A 19,769-nucleotide genomic window follows, 5' to 3' on the forward strand; every position below is an offset into this window, starting at 1 on the left:
TTATTTTTATTATTTTATTACTTCCCTTCTACGTGACTTTACCGAAAGAACCAAGAAGATGAATCCCTGCAGTCACGAAAGCTTTAAATCGAAAAATAATGATATCGCTGCAAGAGTTATGCGTACCAAAACAGAAGTGTGTGCGTTTTAATACATGCCCTCTCAAAATGATTACAGTTGACTTGCCAATTCATGACGAAGCAAATTGGCCACTTACTGACACGCCAAGTATTCGCGTGTTTCCCGTCTTGTAAGATTCACCCCCTCATTCCCAGTGTATTTTAAAGAAACGTTTTGGGTTCATCTTGTCATCTGGTAGGTGTGTGTGTGACCGGATTTAAAGAACCTTACTGGCGTCAGAAATAAGTTTTGTGTGCAGCGTCTAACTTGGAGAATACGATAGTCCATAAATGGACTCATACGTACTCCAAAATTCAAAACATCAGTCGCATAATAGGGTTAATTACGTGAATAGGACGAATACAAGCAATCCATGGCTGTACACGTCAACAGAAAATACCCGAAAACGCACATCTCGGTTAAATGTTGGTAAACCTTCGTTTGGATCAGCGCGTGTCGTATTCCCATTACAGGACGTATATTTCGCCAAATTGTTCTTGGCATTGTCCTTACAAAGTGTCATTTTTGGCCTCAAATTGGCTCAAGAGGGGGGGGGGCTGTCACACGAGATGGGATTTAGACCCAGCAGCGCATCCAGAATCAGATTTGTGAGAGGCACGGCACGGGTCGGAAGAGAATCAAAATGACCAATGCTCGCAAGCTCACACGAGTGCGCACACACGCGGACACAAATGTCCACAAAGATCCCCCATGGGGCCTATGGAGGACTGTTGAGGCAGTGCTGTTCGCGAGCTCCCATTAACGGCGGCACGGTGTGTGAGCGGATGACGTGGTTAGCACTATGCCCGGCCGCCTTTGTCTACCCCCAGTGCTGATGTTTACACACTGCAACAGGTGTTGATTGGAAGCCGAGTCGAGCTAGGGGATGCACGGAAACAGTTCTCATACAACTAATCGCCGATGTTGGGTGCTGCCAAGAATTAAACTCGGGTGACGGGTGAGTTTCTGGCTCAAGCGCATACAGATAAAGATACCCGGTACAGCCTTGGGACAAGTGCGATCAGTGAGCACCTATGAAGGCCAGCATGGCACACGAGAGGGTGTTGGCCAACACCACGTCCGGCCGAGTTTGTCTCTGCATTGCTGATGTTTATTACACACTGCAACAGGTACTCATTGAAAGCTGAGTAGACCTAGGGGAGACCCAGGACCGATTCAGCTATTCGTCACTGATGTGTGGCTGTGAGCGGGAATCAAAAGGGGGTCCCTTTGGGGTTCGTAGCGCAGTGCGCTAACAACTACGCCACCGTTCCCCACCAAAGACAGAAGCGTTTTACACAGAGGAGTGCAGTTTAAACATTTTAATATACAATTTTACACACATTCTATTATGTATACGCTGAAAGTTATTACAGGCACTGGCATCAGCAAGTGCACCATTGTTTAAGAAACACAGGGAAGCTTTCAAATTAGCCGAACACAATCTGAGAAGCAAACGTCTCGCGTCGATACAAATGAAGTTTGCATTAAAAAGAAAAATGTGGACACAAGAGAGTAAAAACGTTTATCCCAACAGAGATATTTAAAGAAAAATGCATTTTCACAAGGAAAATGTTACACGCTGCAACACATGCACGTTATGTATATGAATTTAGTTTGCACGCCACCAACACACAAAGCCAATGTGCGCCGATCAGATGGAACAAGCACATGACACCGTGCGAGCGATTTCCTTTCCGTTGTTTTGTTAATGCTCCGCTAAAGTTAAAGCAAAGAAAAGGTTATACAATCGATGCCTGCTTTAAAATGTCTGTTGCTTCTTATTGATTACCATTTCATTAAATTATTATTATTACTTTTTACCCGCTACACGCTGCCAAAAGTTTGTTGTATTCAGCGACACGGGTTTCAGAAGGCGCAATTTGAGTCAAAAACCCACCAGCTGGGCCCCTGACCTTTCAAGCTCTTACCGAAATACAAGGCCTTTGTTTTTTTGTTATATATAATTTTTGTTTAAAGGAGCACCGTATGAGTACAGTATAAACGCGCGGAGGAATCTCAGCCGTGAACATCGACGGTATTGGATTCCCCCCCCCCACCTCCCATAGGGTGAGAAAGAAAAACCCGGAGTAAATAAGAGGGCGTCTCTCTTTTAATCCAATATATAATAAATAACAAGTTACAGGTTATAAATAAACTCAACGAGGAAATAAACACGTGAATAAAATGCTACACGTAATCCCTAAAACGTCATGGGGTTATTGGACGTGTTACTAGTATGGGTGGCGACAGGGCTGTAAGGCAGAACGATTCGGGGTTTTTTGTTTTAAATCCGGGAGTACACTTCTTCGCTAGTTCATTGTGCCGAGCAATCAGACGGACGCAGGTGCAGACCCAAAACAATTCACCACCAGCACCACCACCACCGTCGTCACTTTCAACAGTTTCCATCAAGTGAAATGGGCCGATGGCCAAGCTATTCATGACTCTGTGGTTTTTCATTCGAAGTGAATTTCAGTGACGATGGTGGTGCCGTGTTTTTTTTATTCTCCAGGCTTTACTTTGCGAGACAAAAATATTAAATTTATGCAGCCAATATCCAAAATACTGTCGGAACGCTCCCGATGCCATCAGTTCTCGTAAGCCGAGCAGCGTTGGGCCCGGATCGTGCTTGGATGGGTGACCACCACGCATTAAACAAGTGCTGTAAGCCGCTGCCTGGCTACGTTGTCAGCATAGGGCTCAGCTCCAACCTTCACCAACAACCGGCAATGACCAGCGTGGCCAAGTCAAATAAGGCCCACGACCCACAGGGCATTGAGGCTACCCTCATCCAGCAGCGGCGGACTGACAGAACGGGCTGTGCACGCACACACACGTTAGCGCGCTTCCAGATGAGAACGTTTGCATTTGCATTCGGAACGCTATGTAAATCCAAACTCAAATCTACCGCATTGCTTGGTCTGCTTTAAATTGAATGGGGGGGGGGGGGGGAGGCTACAGACAGAAGATTTGGGTGGAGAATGGCGGAAGTGGGTGGTGGGCTTGGGGGAGGAAACAGCGCCGTCCGCTTGTCCGAGGCGAGCGCCGCCACCCTCTTAATGGGCCTGGGAGTGCCCGTGTTGGACGACGACCTCCGCAGGGCACACGCATCGATGCGTGAAAGGCAAGTGCCAGTCGGCGTTCGCCGCGAGCGGATCAATTGGCGGCGTTCGACCAAACTCGATGCAGACAGCTCTGTCCCCCCCCCCCCCAACCGCCTTTCGCTTTGCCGTGCGGCGGGGCTCTTGTCCCTCTGCCTGCGTCTGTGTCGACCAGGCGGCCGGCCTTCACCTGTCCGTTCGTGTAAACAACACGAGCAGTTTCGTCTGTAAGCGCGTGTCGATCATTGAATGTTTGTACGTCTGCGCGTCTCGCTCGGCCCGTGCGAGATTCTAGACTTTGACGGTAATGAGCCAACTTTGGCAAACGGCATTCCCATTTTTGAAACCGAAAGATCGTCGGAAGGTAATAAGACAAAGAAACTGGTTGCTTGATAATAAAAGTTCAAGAAACAATACGCGTTTGTAAGAAAATGCATGGCGTTAACCTAATTTCAAGCTTATAACAAAGCAATCAGTGGCTTATTTCTCTTCATTAACTACTTCGTTACCCATAGAGCTGGCATTTCCTGTGTACACTGTCAATTCAGTATGTGTATCAGTCACTCATGCTGAAGCTTCTACACAGCATGGTATTGTATAAAAGATAAAGAAATTCATTTTTTGTCAATGTAAGGGGCCCAAACTTTGACACTTCCCAGAAATTTACAAGGAAATGGTTTTTTTTTGTCTCATGAAATTGTGTACATTCACAGAAGTGGTAGGTTCCAATATACACTGCATATATACACACACCGTACATAAGAAGAAAGTCTAAATATTGACTAGCCAAAAAAAATTATGCAAGCCTAATATGCTAGGCATATTTGCATAAAATTAACATAATTTAAATCATAGCAGAGATGAGCGTTCTGGAAAAGTAAAAATACAAGCCAGCCCTGTGCCGACATTGTATATTCAAATGAAGAGACAAGACTCGTATTGTGTCTTTCAACGAAACGTATTGTATGTATCGCAACACGTCAAATGTGCTCGTGTCAAGCCCTTTCTGTCCCCCATTTAATGACCAAGGAATAAACTAGAGGCTGCGCCGAGTGGTGCTGCTTGTTGGTGTCAGCCGAGTCCTCCGACGAATCAGGCGAGAGCCCAAAAAAATTCGTTATTTTATTTTACACGACAAACCTCGGTAAATCATCGTCGCGTAGAAGCGATTTTTTTTTTCCTCTCTCTCCTTTAAAGTTTACTTAAGGGTCATTTTCAAATGAACGGGCCGGCCATGACAAACCCTGCATTTCATGAAGTGAAAATCGATGGCAGAAAGAGGTTTCACTTTGCTCTTCCACTTGTGTACACACTTCACGGTTCAAATTACCCCCGCATAGCGTTTCGACAGCGCCTACACGCACCTCGCGAGCATGCCGCCTGACGACCATTCAACGCGCCACACTAATCCCCTATCCTCTCTCTCTCTCCTGCGACAAGACCGACGTTCCCAGCCTCATCCACGTGCTAGAGCCTTCTCCCCCCTCCCCCCCCCCGCAAACCGCCAACAGCCGACGTTTCTTCGTAAATCATGACGGACGCCGCGGCCGTCTTTGCGTCTGCGCCGACTCGCCCAGCGAGAAGCCACGTCGCACGCGCGCTACCCAAGTGGTCCCACCGGACTGCTGCCGCGATGTGACCCACTGGCAGGATGCGCTGGAGCTGAAATCAATCTCCCGGCGAAAGGCGAAACGGCACTCGCTCCTAGCGTTGCAAGGATTCAACATCAATTGTGCACGCGTGTCTAGGGCAGGCAGCTTTCGCCAGGTGTCCTCTGACAAGTAACCAATGCATTGCTGCTCTGTGAAACCGAGTCGCGGCACTAATTTTAGTCCCCAATGCACTTAGCGTTCCGGGTTTGGTTTGCACAACACAAGCGAAAACAACAAGAAATGTATATGGCACATCTGCAAGCCCAGGACGATATGTTCACCAGTGAGTTTTGTTTTGCTGATGTAAAATGCGCCCAGACATGAGCAGTTCACTTCAAGAGAACGTCAGCAAAGCTTGCGTTTCGCTGTACTGCGGGCCAAGAGGCTATTTTTTTGTGCTTTAAGACTTTTCATGACCAAGTGAAATTTGCAATGTAGTTGAGTCAATATTGTCATGACGAACATATACATAAACTAAACAAACGCTATCACGGTGGAGCCCACTGCGCAAAAGTGCACGGCGCCTCCACAGAAGCCTGGCTAAAGCTCATGCCGGCACTGTTATGCTGTGGTTGGACACACCCGCATATCACCATTAATTTCAATGACCAAGAAGCAGAAATAACATTAAAAAATCACCTACTTCAAGTGACTCGCAAATTGCTAAAGTATTTGGAACGTTGCCGCAATAAAACGTGTAATGTTATTAAACCAATTTTCGTTTTCGTTGTATTACGTTAAAAGCCTTCATTGCACCACCGAACGAATCCCGACAAAGTCACTGCCGGCTGACGCACCCCGCAGACAGCAAAGTCCGATTTTTCTCAACGCCCCCCGCGCCGACCTACAAGTTCTCCCATCGATGAGCGACGCACCGACCCCCGAAGTCGGTGGAGCAAGTGAAACACTGGTGAGCACCGCCACACCTGGCCAAGTGCATGGCTCTTATTAAAGAAAGAAAAAAAACTACTTTAAAAATCTAATCGCCCCCCCCCCAGCCACAACGGTGGAAAAATCCAAGCCGTTAAATAATGCCCTAAACTGTGCCAGGGTTGCCGAGATGATGAGGACATCGTGCACTGGAAACAAAAAGTAAAAAAATTCTTACATGATCCCTTGTGTTTACGAGGACCCCTTGTGTTTGTTCCATCAAGTAAATGCCACATCCACGTTTTCCCATTGCATAACAATTCAGTTAAGATGCTGCATCACTTGCCAAACCTAAGTAATCAATAAGTTAAAACTTTCAAAGTCTGTTACGCCAGTTATAATTGGACGCAAAATTGATGCAACGGGTTCCCTCGTTTGTCGTAAGCGACAAATACATCTTAAAATGTTTGTACTTTGTGGCCTATGACCTGACCACTTCAATGGATGCCATCAACAACACGACGTGACCAACAAACATAACAAAATCTGCATACGTTTCATCTCATTTCAAACCTATTCTGCTTCTTTCTGACTATGAAAGTGGAAGGCAAGGGAAAAAAAAATCCACTCATCTCACATCTCATTTTTCACTTCAATATGTAATGAGATGTGCAATGTAAATAAATGAGGCTTCCCAGAATTACCAAACGGGTCAATCCAAGATAAATACAAAACGATCGTGAAATAAATGACAAGACTTGTCAATATGATGCTACAAAGGGAGAGTGGGGGACCTCATCATAGCGGTGCTCTCCAAAACGGGCCACACCAAAGCCTTGAACACTCCAATCAAAACGACGCCATGCAATCGGAGCTCAGTAAGAATTGTGGAAGATATAGAAGACGGGGAGGGTTATCCATCCGGATGGCCGGCCCAGGAGGAATATCCTAGCTGAACTCTCACGGGTGGAACGCTGCAGGTAGGAAGTTAAAAAAAAAAGACGCATGTCATCGACAAGGGCGCAAAACAGGCAGGCAGCGTTCGCTTTGAAATGAAACTACGCGGACATTCGTGACAGATGTGAGCCGAAAGCTTCCAACGGAGGGGGAGGGCACGATGAATATTGAGCAGCAGCAGTGGCATTGATAGCGCTTGACCACTTTGAGTAAATGCAGGGCCCATATCTACTGTTGAGGTGTTAACCAGATTCTAAAGCCCTGTTGAGTAAAAATTTAGCACGTTTTCATTTTCGTCAATTTTTTTTTCAAATCATATCCGCCTCCACTCCACGATGGCGGCAATGAAACACATTGTAAAAGTGCAATTTTATTAACAGCGTCCGGAGTTATAAACAGCGTCCTGTTAGCCCCTCACCTATAACGCAATTCGGATGGGCGATTTCTCGTCTCTTTTGCCATATTCTTGACTTAATAAGACGTTCTGAACGAGGGTAAAACATGTTGTAGTTGCTTCTATTTGTTTGTTCCTCTCTCTGCGGCCTTTTAAACTCAGTAATAACCGATGCAGCATGTGTAGAAACGCACGCGCAAAGTCAAGGATCCATTCGAAAAGCAACGTCCGACACGCATGCAGAGAGAAGGCGGTGGCGAGCGGTCACGGAGTGAGCTGAGCTGCACACGGGGCGACAGGCGCCCGTGTCCGGAGATGAAACCGCTTCCCGAGACGTGCTTTGGTGGATGTCGAGCCGGCACAGCAGGGAAGAGCAGACAAACTAAATGGATGGCCACACGTGGAAAAAAGGGTGTTCTTGCGAGGCCAAGAACACCTCGCGCTCTCTCTCGGAACACTTGCAGGATCCTAGAGTTCCACTTGCTGCACGTTTGGACTTGGTGGTCCCGTTTGTTTCGCAGACTGCTTCGCACCCCCCCCTCCGCCCCACTGCTGCTCACGCATGCGTTACAATGAGGCAATCCCGGAGTCAACTTTACCTTCGTTGTGGATTCCTCACGTAGATTCGCATTGCTCACTTGGCTCCACTGGCCGACAATGACCGCCGAATGCGAGCTCCGCTGCTTTTCTCACCGGGCTCCACCACCACGACCGGATGACCACAACCGTGACGGCAGTTCAGGGGGCTCGATGCGAACGCGGCCAGGGCCATGAAGCGAAGCATTTGTCCTCAGTTCGACGCGGCTTCCTCTTTTCTCCTTGCTTATCTTCAGCAATGTTAATACATCTTTAAAAAAAACATACGCTATCGTAGTAATAACAATTTCATGACGAACGAAATTTTAATAACAAAATCCCAGTGAAGCTTTTGTGTCGGGGGAGGGGGGGGGGAAGGGGACACGACGGAGACGACGGAGACGACGGAGGGAGGGAGGAGGAGGAGGAAGGCACGGGCTGAGAGAGCGGGCTCATGCCGCCCTCTCACGACTGCTTTAAGCGCTTGCGAGGGAAGCCGAGCGGCGGGCACTGCGCCGTGGCAAGCGCCCGGAAGGCATCAGCCACCAGGTGCGGGTGAGAGCGGATCATGGCCTTCCAGCCCGGAGTCTCCATCACGTCGGCCGCGTGGCTGCGGGTGGAGGAACAGGCAAGGGAGGGGTGGGGGGGGTCAGGAAAATAAATAACAGCGACCACCTATACGGCCAACTCTTAATGCTTCCCGTGAACGAAAAGGAGCTCATCAAGAAGGCAATCATCATCCAAGTAAGTCAAACGTAATATTGTCACTTCAACGGTGCACCCTGCGATAACTGTCACTTCAAGCGTAATATTACAACACGCAAAAGGTGATCGAGACACCGAAAGTGCCATTGTAACCACCAGATCCGTTCTCCCATAATGCTTTGCATGGCAAGTGACGTCATCGCTATGTGTGTATATAAAAAACACCCGGACTTTTCTTAGGCCACAAAACTCAAGAATAAAATAAAAAGTTATTATTATGGCCAAAACATCGAGACAGGATGGTAATGTCGTGCAACAACAAAGGCACAATGGGAGGACTTATCTTACAGTAACAACTGCTCCTTCAGCTCTCTGGAAATAACCTCTTGCATGTGTTATTATTACTCTTAAAAGGGACAGCTCACACGTGGCACAACAACTTAGCTAAAGGGACCACGAGCCGACTGATCGGTTCCCCAATAACAGTGCTGTTACTTTTCAAGTGAATGTGTAACTCATCGGTTACGCCTATAATGTGCGACATTTAGTTAAGGGGATCACGGCTTCCGATCGCGAATTCAGGTTACAGGCATGGTAGATCATCGTCACCACCACCATCATCATCATCGCTGCAAAACCTCTGGTGGGGCAAAAAAACAATGATCGCCAACTGCCGAGGTTGCTCCACTGCATGGGAAATCAACAGCCGTTATCCTCGACACGGCAAAACATTTTCACCCCGTAATTAATGCACAGCAGCGACGCTCACCAGGCACTAAATGAAGCCGACCGAATAGGGATTAAAGGGTTACTGGCGACGGCGAGAGGCAAATTAAATTGAGACGGCGCGACGCTGAGTGAGCTCAGCACATCGGGGGCGCAACGATGAAAAAGGGAGGGGGGCACAAACACTGGGAAATCGGGCTCCCTGGGGAGCATTCCTCGCGCGACGGTCATCGATCGTGCGTGAGCTATGGACTGCATCCCCGCCGGTCTCCGCACGCACATCAATCGGCAGCGCAAGCTCCACAACGCGGGCGGACAAACGCGCTGCGCTGCTCGCACGCCAAATATAGCCACCGATACCAGGCACCCTGCTGTGAGCAGATGCTGCTCATGAAACAATACAATTACAAGGCGATGCTCCGCGGGTTTGTGTAGCGTCTCGATGCGACGATATCCTCGAGATGCCGTGCAGGAAGAGGGCTTGCATGTTTACATTGTGAGCTTTCATTATTTACCCAGGAAAGTTTCGCAATGTTAAGAGTTGAGCGAGGGTCTTTGCCCGACATGTTGTGCTAGAAACAGACGGAACCATTACGTTTGACAACGTGACAGCCCATTAACGCTCAGGCAAGTGTCTCTGGCACAAATATAGAAATGCCACCGCACAACGGAAAATGTAACCGAAATTTCAATCCATAAGCAAATCATGCGATTGTAAAGAATGAAGAGAGGGAAACACGTTCAACATAACACAAATCAAATGCGATGAAGACTATGTAAGGCCGATTGCGATTGCAGGCATCTGCGTGTGGGAGGGATCTGGAGTGCCTGGAGAAAGCGACATGAATGAGCGACTAACCACACAGGCGCAAGGGTCGGCAAACCTTGCTGCTGCTACGCTCGTCCCGGCCGACACCTTGCCAGTGTGCGTCTCACACACAGTGGCGGCGGCCCAAAGATCCCCACACGATCCACCAACAGCACACCTCAAAGTCACTCGATTACAGGCATGCGCGCCATCGCATGCAGCAAATACATTTACATTTTTGTTATGCACGCAGAGATAATGACGTGACTAATTAGCTGTAACAATTCATTAGCGTGGCTTGCTTAGTGTGGTAACCGCTACGGCCGTTTGCCCTCAAGCATACGCAGCGCATTTATAAAATGTGACGGTATACACTTGTTTGCGGGTGGGTTTTTTTTTTGGTTCCCTTGAAACGTGCTCATCACTGCAGTCTCGCGTTTATGCTCGGAAATAAGTTTCGCGACCTATCAAACTTTCCCAGAGTTTAAACTCTTTGCCTAACGGGTCAGCACGTACCACTCGAGTATCTCTGCATGCCGATTTCGCTGTTATTGCGCATGGAGCGACAGGTCAGCGACATCAACTATCCGCGGCACTTCACTCCGCCCCTTCCCCGCAACAAAATAATAAAAAGACTCGGGGCACATAACCACACAACAACATGCTAGACACGAGCCTCCCACTCACTCTTCATCACAAATTGTAATTCGCGATCCCTTCAGCTCAACTGTTTAACAGTTCCAGAGCTGGCACGGAGTCTCGACGCGACGGACACAATGCACAGCGGAGACCGAACAAGTCGGCACTGCTGGTCAATGTGCTCCTCCAGCTGGGAAAAGAGCGTGGTGGATTTTATAAATGAACCTAATTATTTTTGACCGTGCGCTAATTCATTTTTTTTTTTCACCGACTGCCTTTGAATTATGGAGCTGGGGTGAGCGCGCATTTGTTGTTTTGAGGGGCGTGCGTGAACAGTTTCACGAGTGAAGCGATAAAAACTTGGGGCCAGAAAAGCATGTCCAACGAGGAAACACCGGCCCGGGAAATAAAGATTCACACGTTATTTGTTCACTCAACCGCGCGCATGAAAGACGGCCTTAGTGGTGACACACATGTGCCGGACAAACGCAAAGAGTGGCTATATTAAAACGCCCAGAGGCTACAACTTACACGCACTCTCACCCATGCCCCTCTCGAAAAGGCGCACCACTCCGAGAGTGAGCAATAAGCGCTTTTAATAGACGTCATCATGACACAAATGGCACGGCTTGTTTGCGCAGTGTCATCAAGTTCGCCGCCAATATGCCACGTCGGCAGATTCCAGTCACTAAACAGGGCACACGTTTTGCTGGTCTTCACTGCGGCTCATTAACAAGTAACACCTTCACCACGTCGCTGCATAGAAAGGCGCCTTTTGTTAGACTCCTGTTATTTTTAAAGGATGCAACTCAGAGAACAAATAGGTCTCTTGGATATGTACTCAGGCTCTATGTCCTGGGCTGTCCATCCCAAATGAGACAAAAAAATACTTAAAAATCACAGAAATTAACGATCGTATGCCAGACAAGTCAACGATGTCACTCCCATGCGTTTTAATACGACCATGCAGTGATGTTACTAGAGTGCTACAATGAAGCGCACGATTGCCATTTAAAATCTTCACATTCGTATTCTATTGGGCAGCCTTTATAACAGACAGTCAAGGTAGGAATCCACCGGATAAGTGCTATTTATTCTTTGCGTTGCGTCGCCCTTTGCATCATCGTACCCCCTGTACGAAAACGCTGAAAGGCAACACACTTAACAGACCGTGATGGCAACAAACGCATTTCAAACCCTTACGGCAAAATAAAGCCAAGCTGCCCAAGTCCATCTTTGAGTCAAAGAGCGGCAATATCCTTAATTGCCTGGAATGGGCCCGATCTTAACAGATCTTGCAAGCTAAGCAGGGCAGAGCGTGCATATGGATTGGATGGGCGACCAACACCCTGCACGAAACAGGTGTTCGCAGGGTCACATTGTCAGAATTCTGACAAATGTGCAGGGCCACATTGTCAGAATTCAGCGCGTCAAAATCCATTGTTTTACTGTATTACGCTCCCAAGTCTACAATCCCCGCGACTTCACCAATCTGCACAAACCAACGCGGTGAAGTGTGGTCAAGCAAAACCTCACGAATGGCACGGCATGGGGAGGAGAACCCCCCCCCCCCCCCATCCAGCATTGGATCGCTGCATCGTTACCCGTAAATTTCTGCTCCCAAAGTTGACAAAACGCTGAACAAAATGACGTGAGCGTCTCGGGTTTTTTTCGGGGACACAGCGGCCCCGTCACCCGCGGGGGTTCTAGCGAGCGCGGCGGCGACGACGTCGCTGCTTCTTCACCTGTTGATGAACTCGATGGCCTGGGCCTTGAGCTGCTCGGCGCTGTGCAGGTCGGCGAGGATCAGCGTGTCGGCCACGTTGTCCACCGACAGGTTCAAGCAGAGCGCCTCCTCGCACATCACCTTTAGGCGCTCCAGCGCGTACTGCCGTCGGGAGGGTGGGGGGGGGAACAAAAAAACCGGGCGAGCGCACGTAGGCGGGCTCGGCGTCAGGGACGAGACGGCGACGTTAAGGACGACGCAATGATTGAGCGATGTTCGTAAATCGGGAAAGGGCTTTCATCACAATACCACTCATTCTCCCCGCTTCACTTATTCCCCACCCCACCACCCACTGACTCATCATCATTGCCACCACCATCATGAATTAATACTTTGAATGTGCTTCACATGCCATTACAATTTGAAGTGCATGCAAAAACGATGCATCATTATCAGATGCAAATAAGCACGATAGAAACATTCAGTTTCCGTCTATTTCATCGCACAATGCTCGCAAGTCATTGTTCATAGCCTATTTAACAAGAACTGGTCTTGAGGATGTTTCAGAACATATTGGAACTGATCCATGCTGGGGTATGGTAAGCCAGACTGCCCGTTAACTTCAGCGTGGTCATAGCAAAGGCATTGTACTTCACAGTTCTCATTTAAGCAACTGCCACCATTCGGAGTCACAATTCAACTAATAAGCATCAATTCATTCGTATCATCTACCTTGTTTGTGCTGTCTCGTTCGTTGCGTCGCGAGTTCTAACAAGTCACATTTGAAGAGATATTAACTACCTCGCCTGGTATACAGGAGGTCGTGGGTTCCATCCCGACCCTGACTCCTGCTGTATATTTGGAGTTTTCATGTTCTCCCCGTGGTTGCATGGATTTTTCCCCGGGTCCTCCGGTTTTTCCCCTCCACGTTTGGAAACATGCATTTTAGAATATTTGGCTGCTGTAAATTTTCACGCGATAAGCCACTTTGCTGAGCTATCATTTGTGGCCAGGTCACTTCTTAAAAAGAGGTATATAGTTCAATGGACCTTACTTCGTAAAATAAAAAATAATGGTATCGTTAATAACTGCATACATCGAAAGTAACTGATGTATTCCCACAACCACGAATCGATTCACATATCGCGAGTATACGATTCGATTTTAACCATAAAAATTGTTGCATGCTATACCAAATGGTCCACGCTCCCGCCCCCCACCCTCCCTCTGCCCTAATCCTCACAGCACAGCACACATCATTGGAGCAACACTCTCGCCCGCAGGTTGGGAGTTTGATTGCTTCGCTCGAGTTCAGGTCCATTCATTGAGCACCTATTTGAGAGAGAAGTTGGTGGGGGGTGAAACACCGCACACCTTGTCTGCTGCCGCCAAGAGGTCGTCGGCCATCTTGGTGAGGTTTGGGGCTTTGCCCGTGTAGACGAAGCGCATCATCTCAATGAACACCTCAGGTTCCACGTCGTGAATCTCCACGCGGTTCTAAACGTGAAAGCAAGCGGAGCAAAGGCAAAAAACCTAAATACATGTTTCAATAAAATGAAGTCAAAGTAATGCAAGCTTTTGGAAAACTGTTATTCAGGCTTGGCCGGCAGAGGGATTTACAGTAACGTATGATATAGTGGACATTTGTGAAAAATTTACAAAGCAAACTGAATGAAGATATCAATAACAAACCCATCTGTAGATGATGAGGTTCCCTGGTTCCATGGAAAAACAGAAATTTGTCAACATGCACAATGACCTAATTATTTTTTTTCATCATTCAATGACCACTACCAGTCACTATCCACTGCTGGATGAAGGCTACCTGACACCAAAGGCGTTACTCTTAGTTCTGTGTACATTTCTTCGGAAATGTTTTAATGAAATATCTCGAGAAAGCTGGGTGAATAAAAAATGTGAACTGAACCCCGACGAGGAAAGCTCAAGCTAGAAATGTGAAAGCGTTTAAGCAAATACAAGCAATCATTTTTGTGTACTCAACTCGTGAAATGTGAGAATCCAGAATTCCGCTGTCATGGGAAAAAAAGAATGACCCACAGACCGCCGCGCTTGATATCTCCGTCAAAAAATAAAGGTCTCAAAAACGTCCCACGTGTCGTTGTGTTGGTGCATAAGAGTTGCTTCTTACCAGCTTGCTTTCCTCCATTTCGTGTTCAAACATGGCATTGAAGACCGGAGATCGGGCTGTAAAACAGCATTCAGAAAAATGTATAATTGTGTGGGTGTGTTATTCATATCTGGATGGAGGTCAATTTTGTCAAAAGAAACCACCACCCCCCCTCCCCACCCCCCCCCCCCCCCCCAACATCTTGCTGGGTACAGAATTGAATCTCGCAAGCACACGAGCCTTTGAAAGCTTTAAGTTTGTAGAACTGATCTGCATTGCATGCAGTCAAATTGCAACATGGATATTTTGATTAATATTAATGAAAGCCATAATTCATGTCATTGCATCTTTTGAGTATATTGCATACTTTTAACCTATGAAACACGATATGTGCGACCCACTTTTCAAAGCGAACCGAACCCAGATTAGGCTGTGCAGTTTTGCCGCATGGCAGAGAGCAAGAAAACTGGAGATGATTAAAACTGGGAAGAGTGTCTTGCTTGCAGAAACTGCTGCGAGGTCCTTCCCCACGTACAGCCCATACAGACCAATGGGGTAAGCGCTGTTAGTGAGCTCCTATGAAGGCCACCAAGGCACACCCAGGTAGTGGCATGGCAACCATGAATGCCCGGCTGTCTTTGAAACCCTCGCGTCGAGGTTAACACACCTCACCAAGCGCCCATTTAAAGCTGCGTACCTGTACGCCGCCCTATTTCTATCCAGTTCATTGCATGAAACACCTTACATGTTAATTTTCACACAGTCTGGCAAGCCTGTACTGATATAATGGTGCTTGACTCACACTTGATTACAGGTTCAAATCTCAGTCGGAGCACATCTCAATTTAGGTTTATTCCAGGGGTCGGTAAAATGAGTACAGCTCATTGTGAGAGCTCAACAATCCTTGAGGCTGGCCACTGCTTGAGGAATCTGGACTTTCCACTACAGGCTGAGGGACGTGAATAGATGCGAGCTCTAACCTACGCTATCTTCAGCAAAAAGTGAGCATTGTTCATCAGTCAGTCGTCAGTTTATTTCGTAAGACTCACCGAGCTAAGAAATTAGGATTCATCATCCAAAAATGTACTACTTTCAAAATATCACTGAGAAAATAGTGACTCTGATATGGCTGCAGGAGCCACATAAATCAATTACGTGCAACATTTTGTAATGGGCCTCTCTCCGATGACCATCAAAGCTCAGCCCAACAGCCAAGACTCACCTGCAAGGATGGCCTTGTGACCCTTGAACTCTCGTCCGCTCACGCAGAGCGAGCAGTCGGTGAAACGGGAAGCCTCCCACAGCAGGCCGATGTCCTCGCCCAGCTGGCACTCGGGCACCTTGAGCATGGTGCTGCTCGCGTGGCCCGAGATGTTCACCGAGTCCTGCACCACGCTCACCTGCGGCGGGCGGCGGGCAGACACGCGCAACACCCACGCTTTGTCACAGCAGGCCAAGAAGCCCCCCCCGGGGGTGGCTTCTCCCGGTAGTCTTTAAAAGAGAACCTTTTCTGGCCACTGAGTTTATTGCTCATTGACAAAGGCTCTCCAATTATTTCTGTCGTATATCGGAATCAGGATCTTTATTTATCCTGGAGAAATCCCATGAGCTATGAAGCTCTTTTTCACAGATGTCTAGTGTGTGTGCTGCAGCTGACCTATTGCTTACCATGTGCCTCTTTATTTCCATTGCCCGTAACTGAAGCCTTTGATCCGTTTTTCTCTAGGCCTTACCTGCAATCGATTTCCCTATATCATAGTAGCCAACATAAGTGCTGCAAGTCTTTGATGGTGCATTCATCGTACAATGGACAAGTTGGGGGGAAAAATCACGCATATACATGGATTATGCAATGCTTTTCCATCAAGCGTTTGACAGAAAACAAACAAGTGCCTGCATGCAAAATAGTCTCCTTGGATCTGGTTTTGGGAATTCAGGTTTTGGCCAACCTTTTGGATCAATCTGGCCAGTTTTCAATTAGGCAAATCTGTAAAAGCAACGCAATTTTATGCAACGTAGTGAATCATCTCTACGCAAGTTAGTGCCCTGCAAACCCCTCCATTGCGGACGAACAGATAGAGCGTATGCATAAAGGCTTTCAACCTGAGTTGGCAAACATTGGAGACTCTGGAGGCCCAATTACCCTGTTGGTCAAGGTCCGCTTTGGGCCACATTTTGGAAAAATGTGTCCATTACCAATAGTGGAGTAAAATGCTGAGTCCATGTGCTTTGGCTGTTTCGTCAAGTAGTCAATCGATCCTGATGTGTTACCTCGCTCATATGAGCTTGGGATGGTGCTCATTAATAGCCCCGAGACAGTGGTGCCAATTCCACATTCCTATGGCAGATGGATAGATAACCACTGTTTAACTTCCTACAACACGATTCCCATTTTATTACCCTAAAAAATAATGCTATGTCATGACAACGACAATGCTGCTTCAATTATGGTACTACATGCATTTTTTGTTTATAATAAAACGGCCAGATATATTCTGCTCAACTCTGGGATGACAGACCTTTAAAGAAGGTCATCAGGCAGCACTGGGAGAAACCGACGAATTTTGCATTCATAAGATATCATCAGCATGCCAACCCCATCTGTAGACAACATCAGTTCCCCTGATTCCCCAAAATCAGACAATATATACTGTTACATTATATTTATCATTCTTCCCTAATGACCAGCATTATCATTATTGGCCACCGTAAATCCACTGCTGGATGAAGGCCTACCCACCCCACGTCCAATGTTCATGGTTCTCTGGTGCCACAATTAATCTCACTGCTGCACAGGACTAAACGGAACTATTGCTTTATTTGACCAGGTAAGGCCCACTGAGCTAGCTATGTAGCTCTTTTTCAGAAGCAACCTGGCCACAAATGATCGCTCAACGAAGTGGCTTATCATGTGGAAATTTACAGCAGCCAAATACTCTGTTTCTAAATGTGGAGGGAAAACCGGAGGACCCAGAGAAAAATCCACGCGACCACCGGGAGAACATGCAAACTCGAAATATACAACAGGCATCAGGGTCTGGATCAAACCCATGACCTCCAGTATACCAGGCGAGGTAGTTAACATCTCGCCATGATGTCCAGAATTTGCACGTGTTCCCTGAACCATGGATCCCGGTTCCGTTCCAAACATGATAACATAGAAATTGAAGTAATAAAGTTAATTATGAATCTATCTATCTCTATATACATATATATTTTAAAAGGTCATCACTACGATTCGGAGTGCCTTTTTTTTCAACAGCCGTGAAGACGGACTCAAAATATACAACAGGCGTCAAGATCGAGAACGAGCCCACGACCTCCTGCATACCAGGCAAGGTAGTTAACAATTCGTCACTGTGGTGCCCGTCATGCTCTCAGGCTCATTCGTTCCTTTGGATGCCCCTTCCATCATCGCCAGTCTTGACCATCGGCCATCATCTCACCAAGGGATGTCCTGCCCGATCCCACAACTTGTCTTAGCGGTCAATATGACGTCCCTGAGAAGCGTCTGTTTCCAGATCTGATAATAATTTACTTTCATAAACAAATAAACAAGACAATAGTTTTCTATTTACTTAATTCAACAGCCACAGGATTTAATACCCATCAAAAAAAATCCACCAACGTATCTATCACTCCTGCATCCAGGCTCTTTACATGTACAGACAGGGCAGACGCATAAATGTATCGCCGAACAATTCAAAGACCCAAAGGAGTGTGGAAAAAAATCAAGTTGAGTACAGAATCGTTTAGCACATGCTCCTTTGTAAGAGCGTGTTTACAGAAAAAGCACTCGCACACAGGACGCACAGTGCTTTTAAAAAATGTACCGAGTAGGTGCCAAAATGTGCCCTTTGCTAGTAACATCCAACTCGCTGCCAGTGATCAACCAATGTGCACAAAAAAGACGTAGGCTATTCAACAAAAATAAAATACTACTAACATTCTCCCAGTGCGTCACAACACTTTGGCAATGCTATTTCAAGAGTGTGCTTGTAACTTTTAAACGAACATGCTCCAATGGACAAAGCAAAACAAATTACAGCATGTTATACTTTTCCGCATTTGCGCATGAGGATTTTTTAATTATAACTATGAAATATAAATTCTAAAGTAAGTTTTCAGGATAAAGCATAAGGAATACTTTCAAAATATAATCCTATCTGAACATTCTTTTTTTTGCCCGCAGCCATACGCACTTCACAGCTTAATTGCATCAGACTACAGATACTCAATAATGCTGGGCCTGGTCACTATTCGGATGGGTGCCCACAAAAGGACACTTTCCAAAAATACGCAGCGCCTATGGCTCCACCGGCAATGCATTTCCCAATGGATGCCATCAGTGCGAGAGGTGGAGGCATCGCTGTGGTTTTTCGGTATACACATCAATTTAACTTCCTTTTATGTGATGGTCCATAGAGGCTCATTATCTCGTTGGCAAGAAAGGCTTTGCTAAACATATCTACAGAGGCAAATCTTTTTTTTTATTTTAGCAATTTAATTGTGGGTCATTTGTCAAATGCGGTGCTTAGGCTATGACCTGGGTAAATAATAGCACGCTGCTGCCAAATGATATGGCAGGGTCTTTAACATCTGCTTTACACCACACTTTGGTGATTTTTCGAGTCAATTGGTTTGACTCAAATATCTGCTAAAAACAGATCGCGCTGCATGGTTAAACACAACGGTGAACGGTCCACAAGATGAAACCTGGCTTATCTCCTATGTGCACACGCTCAAAAACGGAATGCTCTAAAAATGTATCACAACCCCAGCACTCGTGTCAATGCACGAGATCCAGTGCATGGTACTTCGTTGACTTGATTTTACTCGGTACAAGATGATGAAATAAAGGCAGATAAACATGATACAGAAAACAGGTGCAAAGAGTGCCATGCAAAAAAAATTAATTGTGGGAGTCGCAATTGCGCGCATTCGTTACTTGCGCTGGCGTGTACCATCTGCGCCGTGGAAACAAGATCTCTCCCGGGACCAGCTTCCGTCGCTTACACGCCAACCGCGGTGCTTTATTAGAGAGCTGCGGTTTTAAAAATCCAACGGCAATAATAATGTCCCCTTTAATGTAAAGACTCAAAGCACTGGCAGGTAGTAAGCCGCTGCGCCTGTGGAGGCCGAAATATTTTAATGGTCAAGAGGCAAAGCGAATGAGCGATAACCTGATCTAATTCTCCACTTCCGTCAAACGAAAACACATGGCGGCTTTGATAGCTTCATTGCAATGTGCAATTAAAGCCGAACGTTTGTAAAAAAAAATGTTCGCTAAACAATTATATTATTTGAAACGACGTATGTACAAAGTTAAAGTAATCTGTAATTCAGTGCCCTATGCTTTCATCA

At 46.8% G+C, this 19,769-nt stretch overlaps 1 protein-coding gene across 4 annotated transcripts in view; it reads right to left on the reverse strand.

Moving 5' to 3' along the window:
- Positions 1-1,194: 1,194 nt before the first annotated feature.
- Positions 1,195-19,769, reverse strand: part of LOC133349665 (speckle-type POZ protein-like) — a 56,147-nt gene continuing 37,572 nt past the window's right edge. For all 4 annotated transcript variants that reach the window (XM_061563297.1, XM_061563296.1, XM_061563295.1 and 1 more), the window contains exons 6-10: positions 15,628-15,805; positions 14,427-14,482; positions 13,652-13,774; positions 12,297-12,439; positions 1,195-8,283 (exon numbers count right to left, since the gene is read on the reverse strand). In XM_061563297.1, the coding sequence (XP_061419281.1) occupies positions 8,139-8,283; positions 12,297-12,439; positions 13,652-13,774; positions 14,427-14,482; positions 15,628-15,805 (645 nt within the window). In that variant the 3' untranslated portion in view covers positions 1,195-8,138. The remainder of the gene's footprint in view (positions 8,284-12,296; positions 12,440-13,651; positions 13,775-14,426; positions 14,483-15,627; positions 15,806-19,769) is intronic.

This window comes from Lethenteron reissneri, chromosome 31, assembly GCF_015708825.2.
Source record: "Lethenteron reissneri isolate LAM-NWPU_2019-01 chromosome 31, ASM1570882v1, whole genome shotgun sequence".
In the NCBI taxonomy this organism is placed as follows: Eukaryota; Metazoa; Chordata; class Hyperoartia; order Petromyzontiformes; family Petromyzontidae; genus Lethenteron; species Lethenteron reissneri.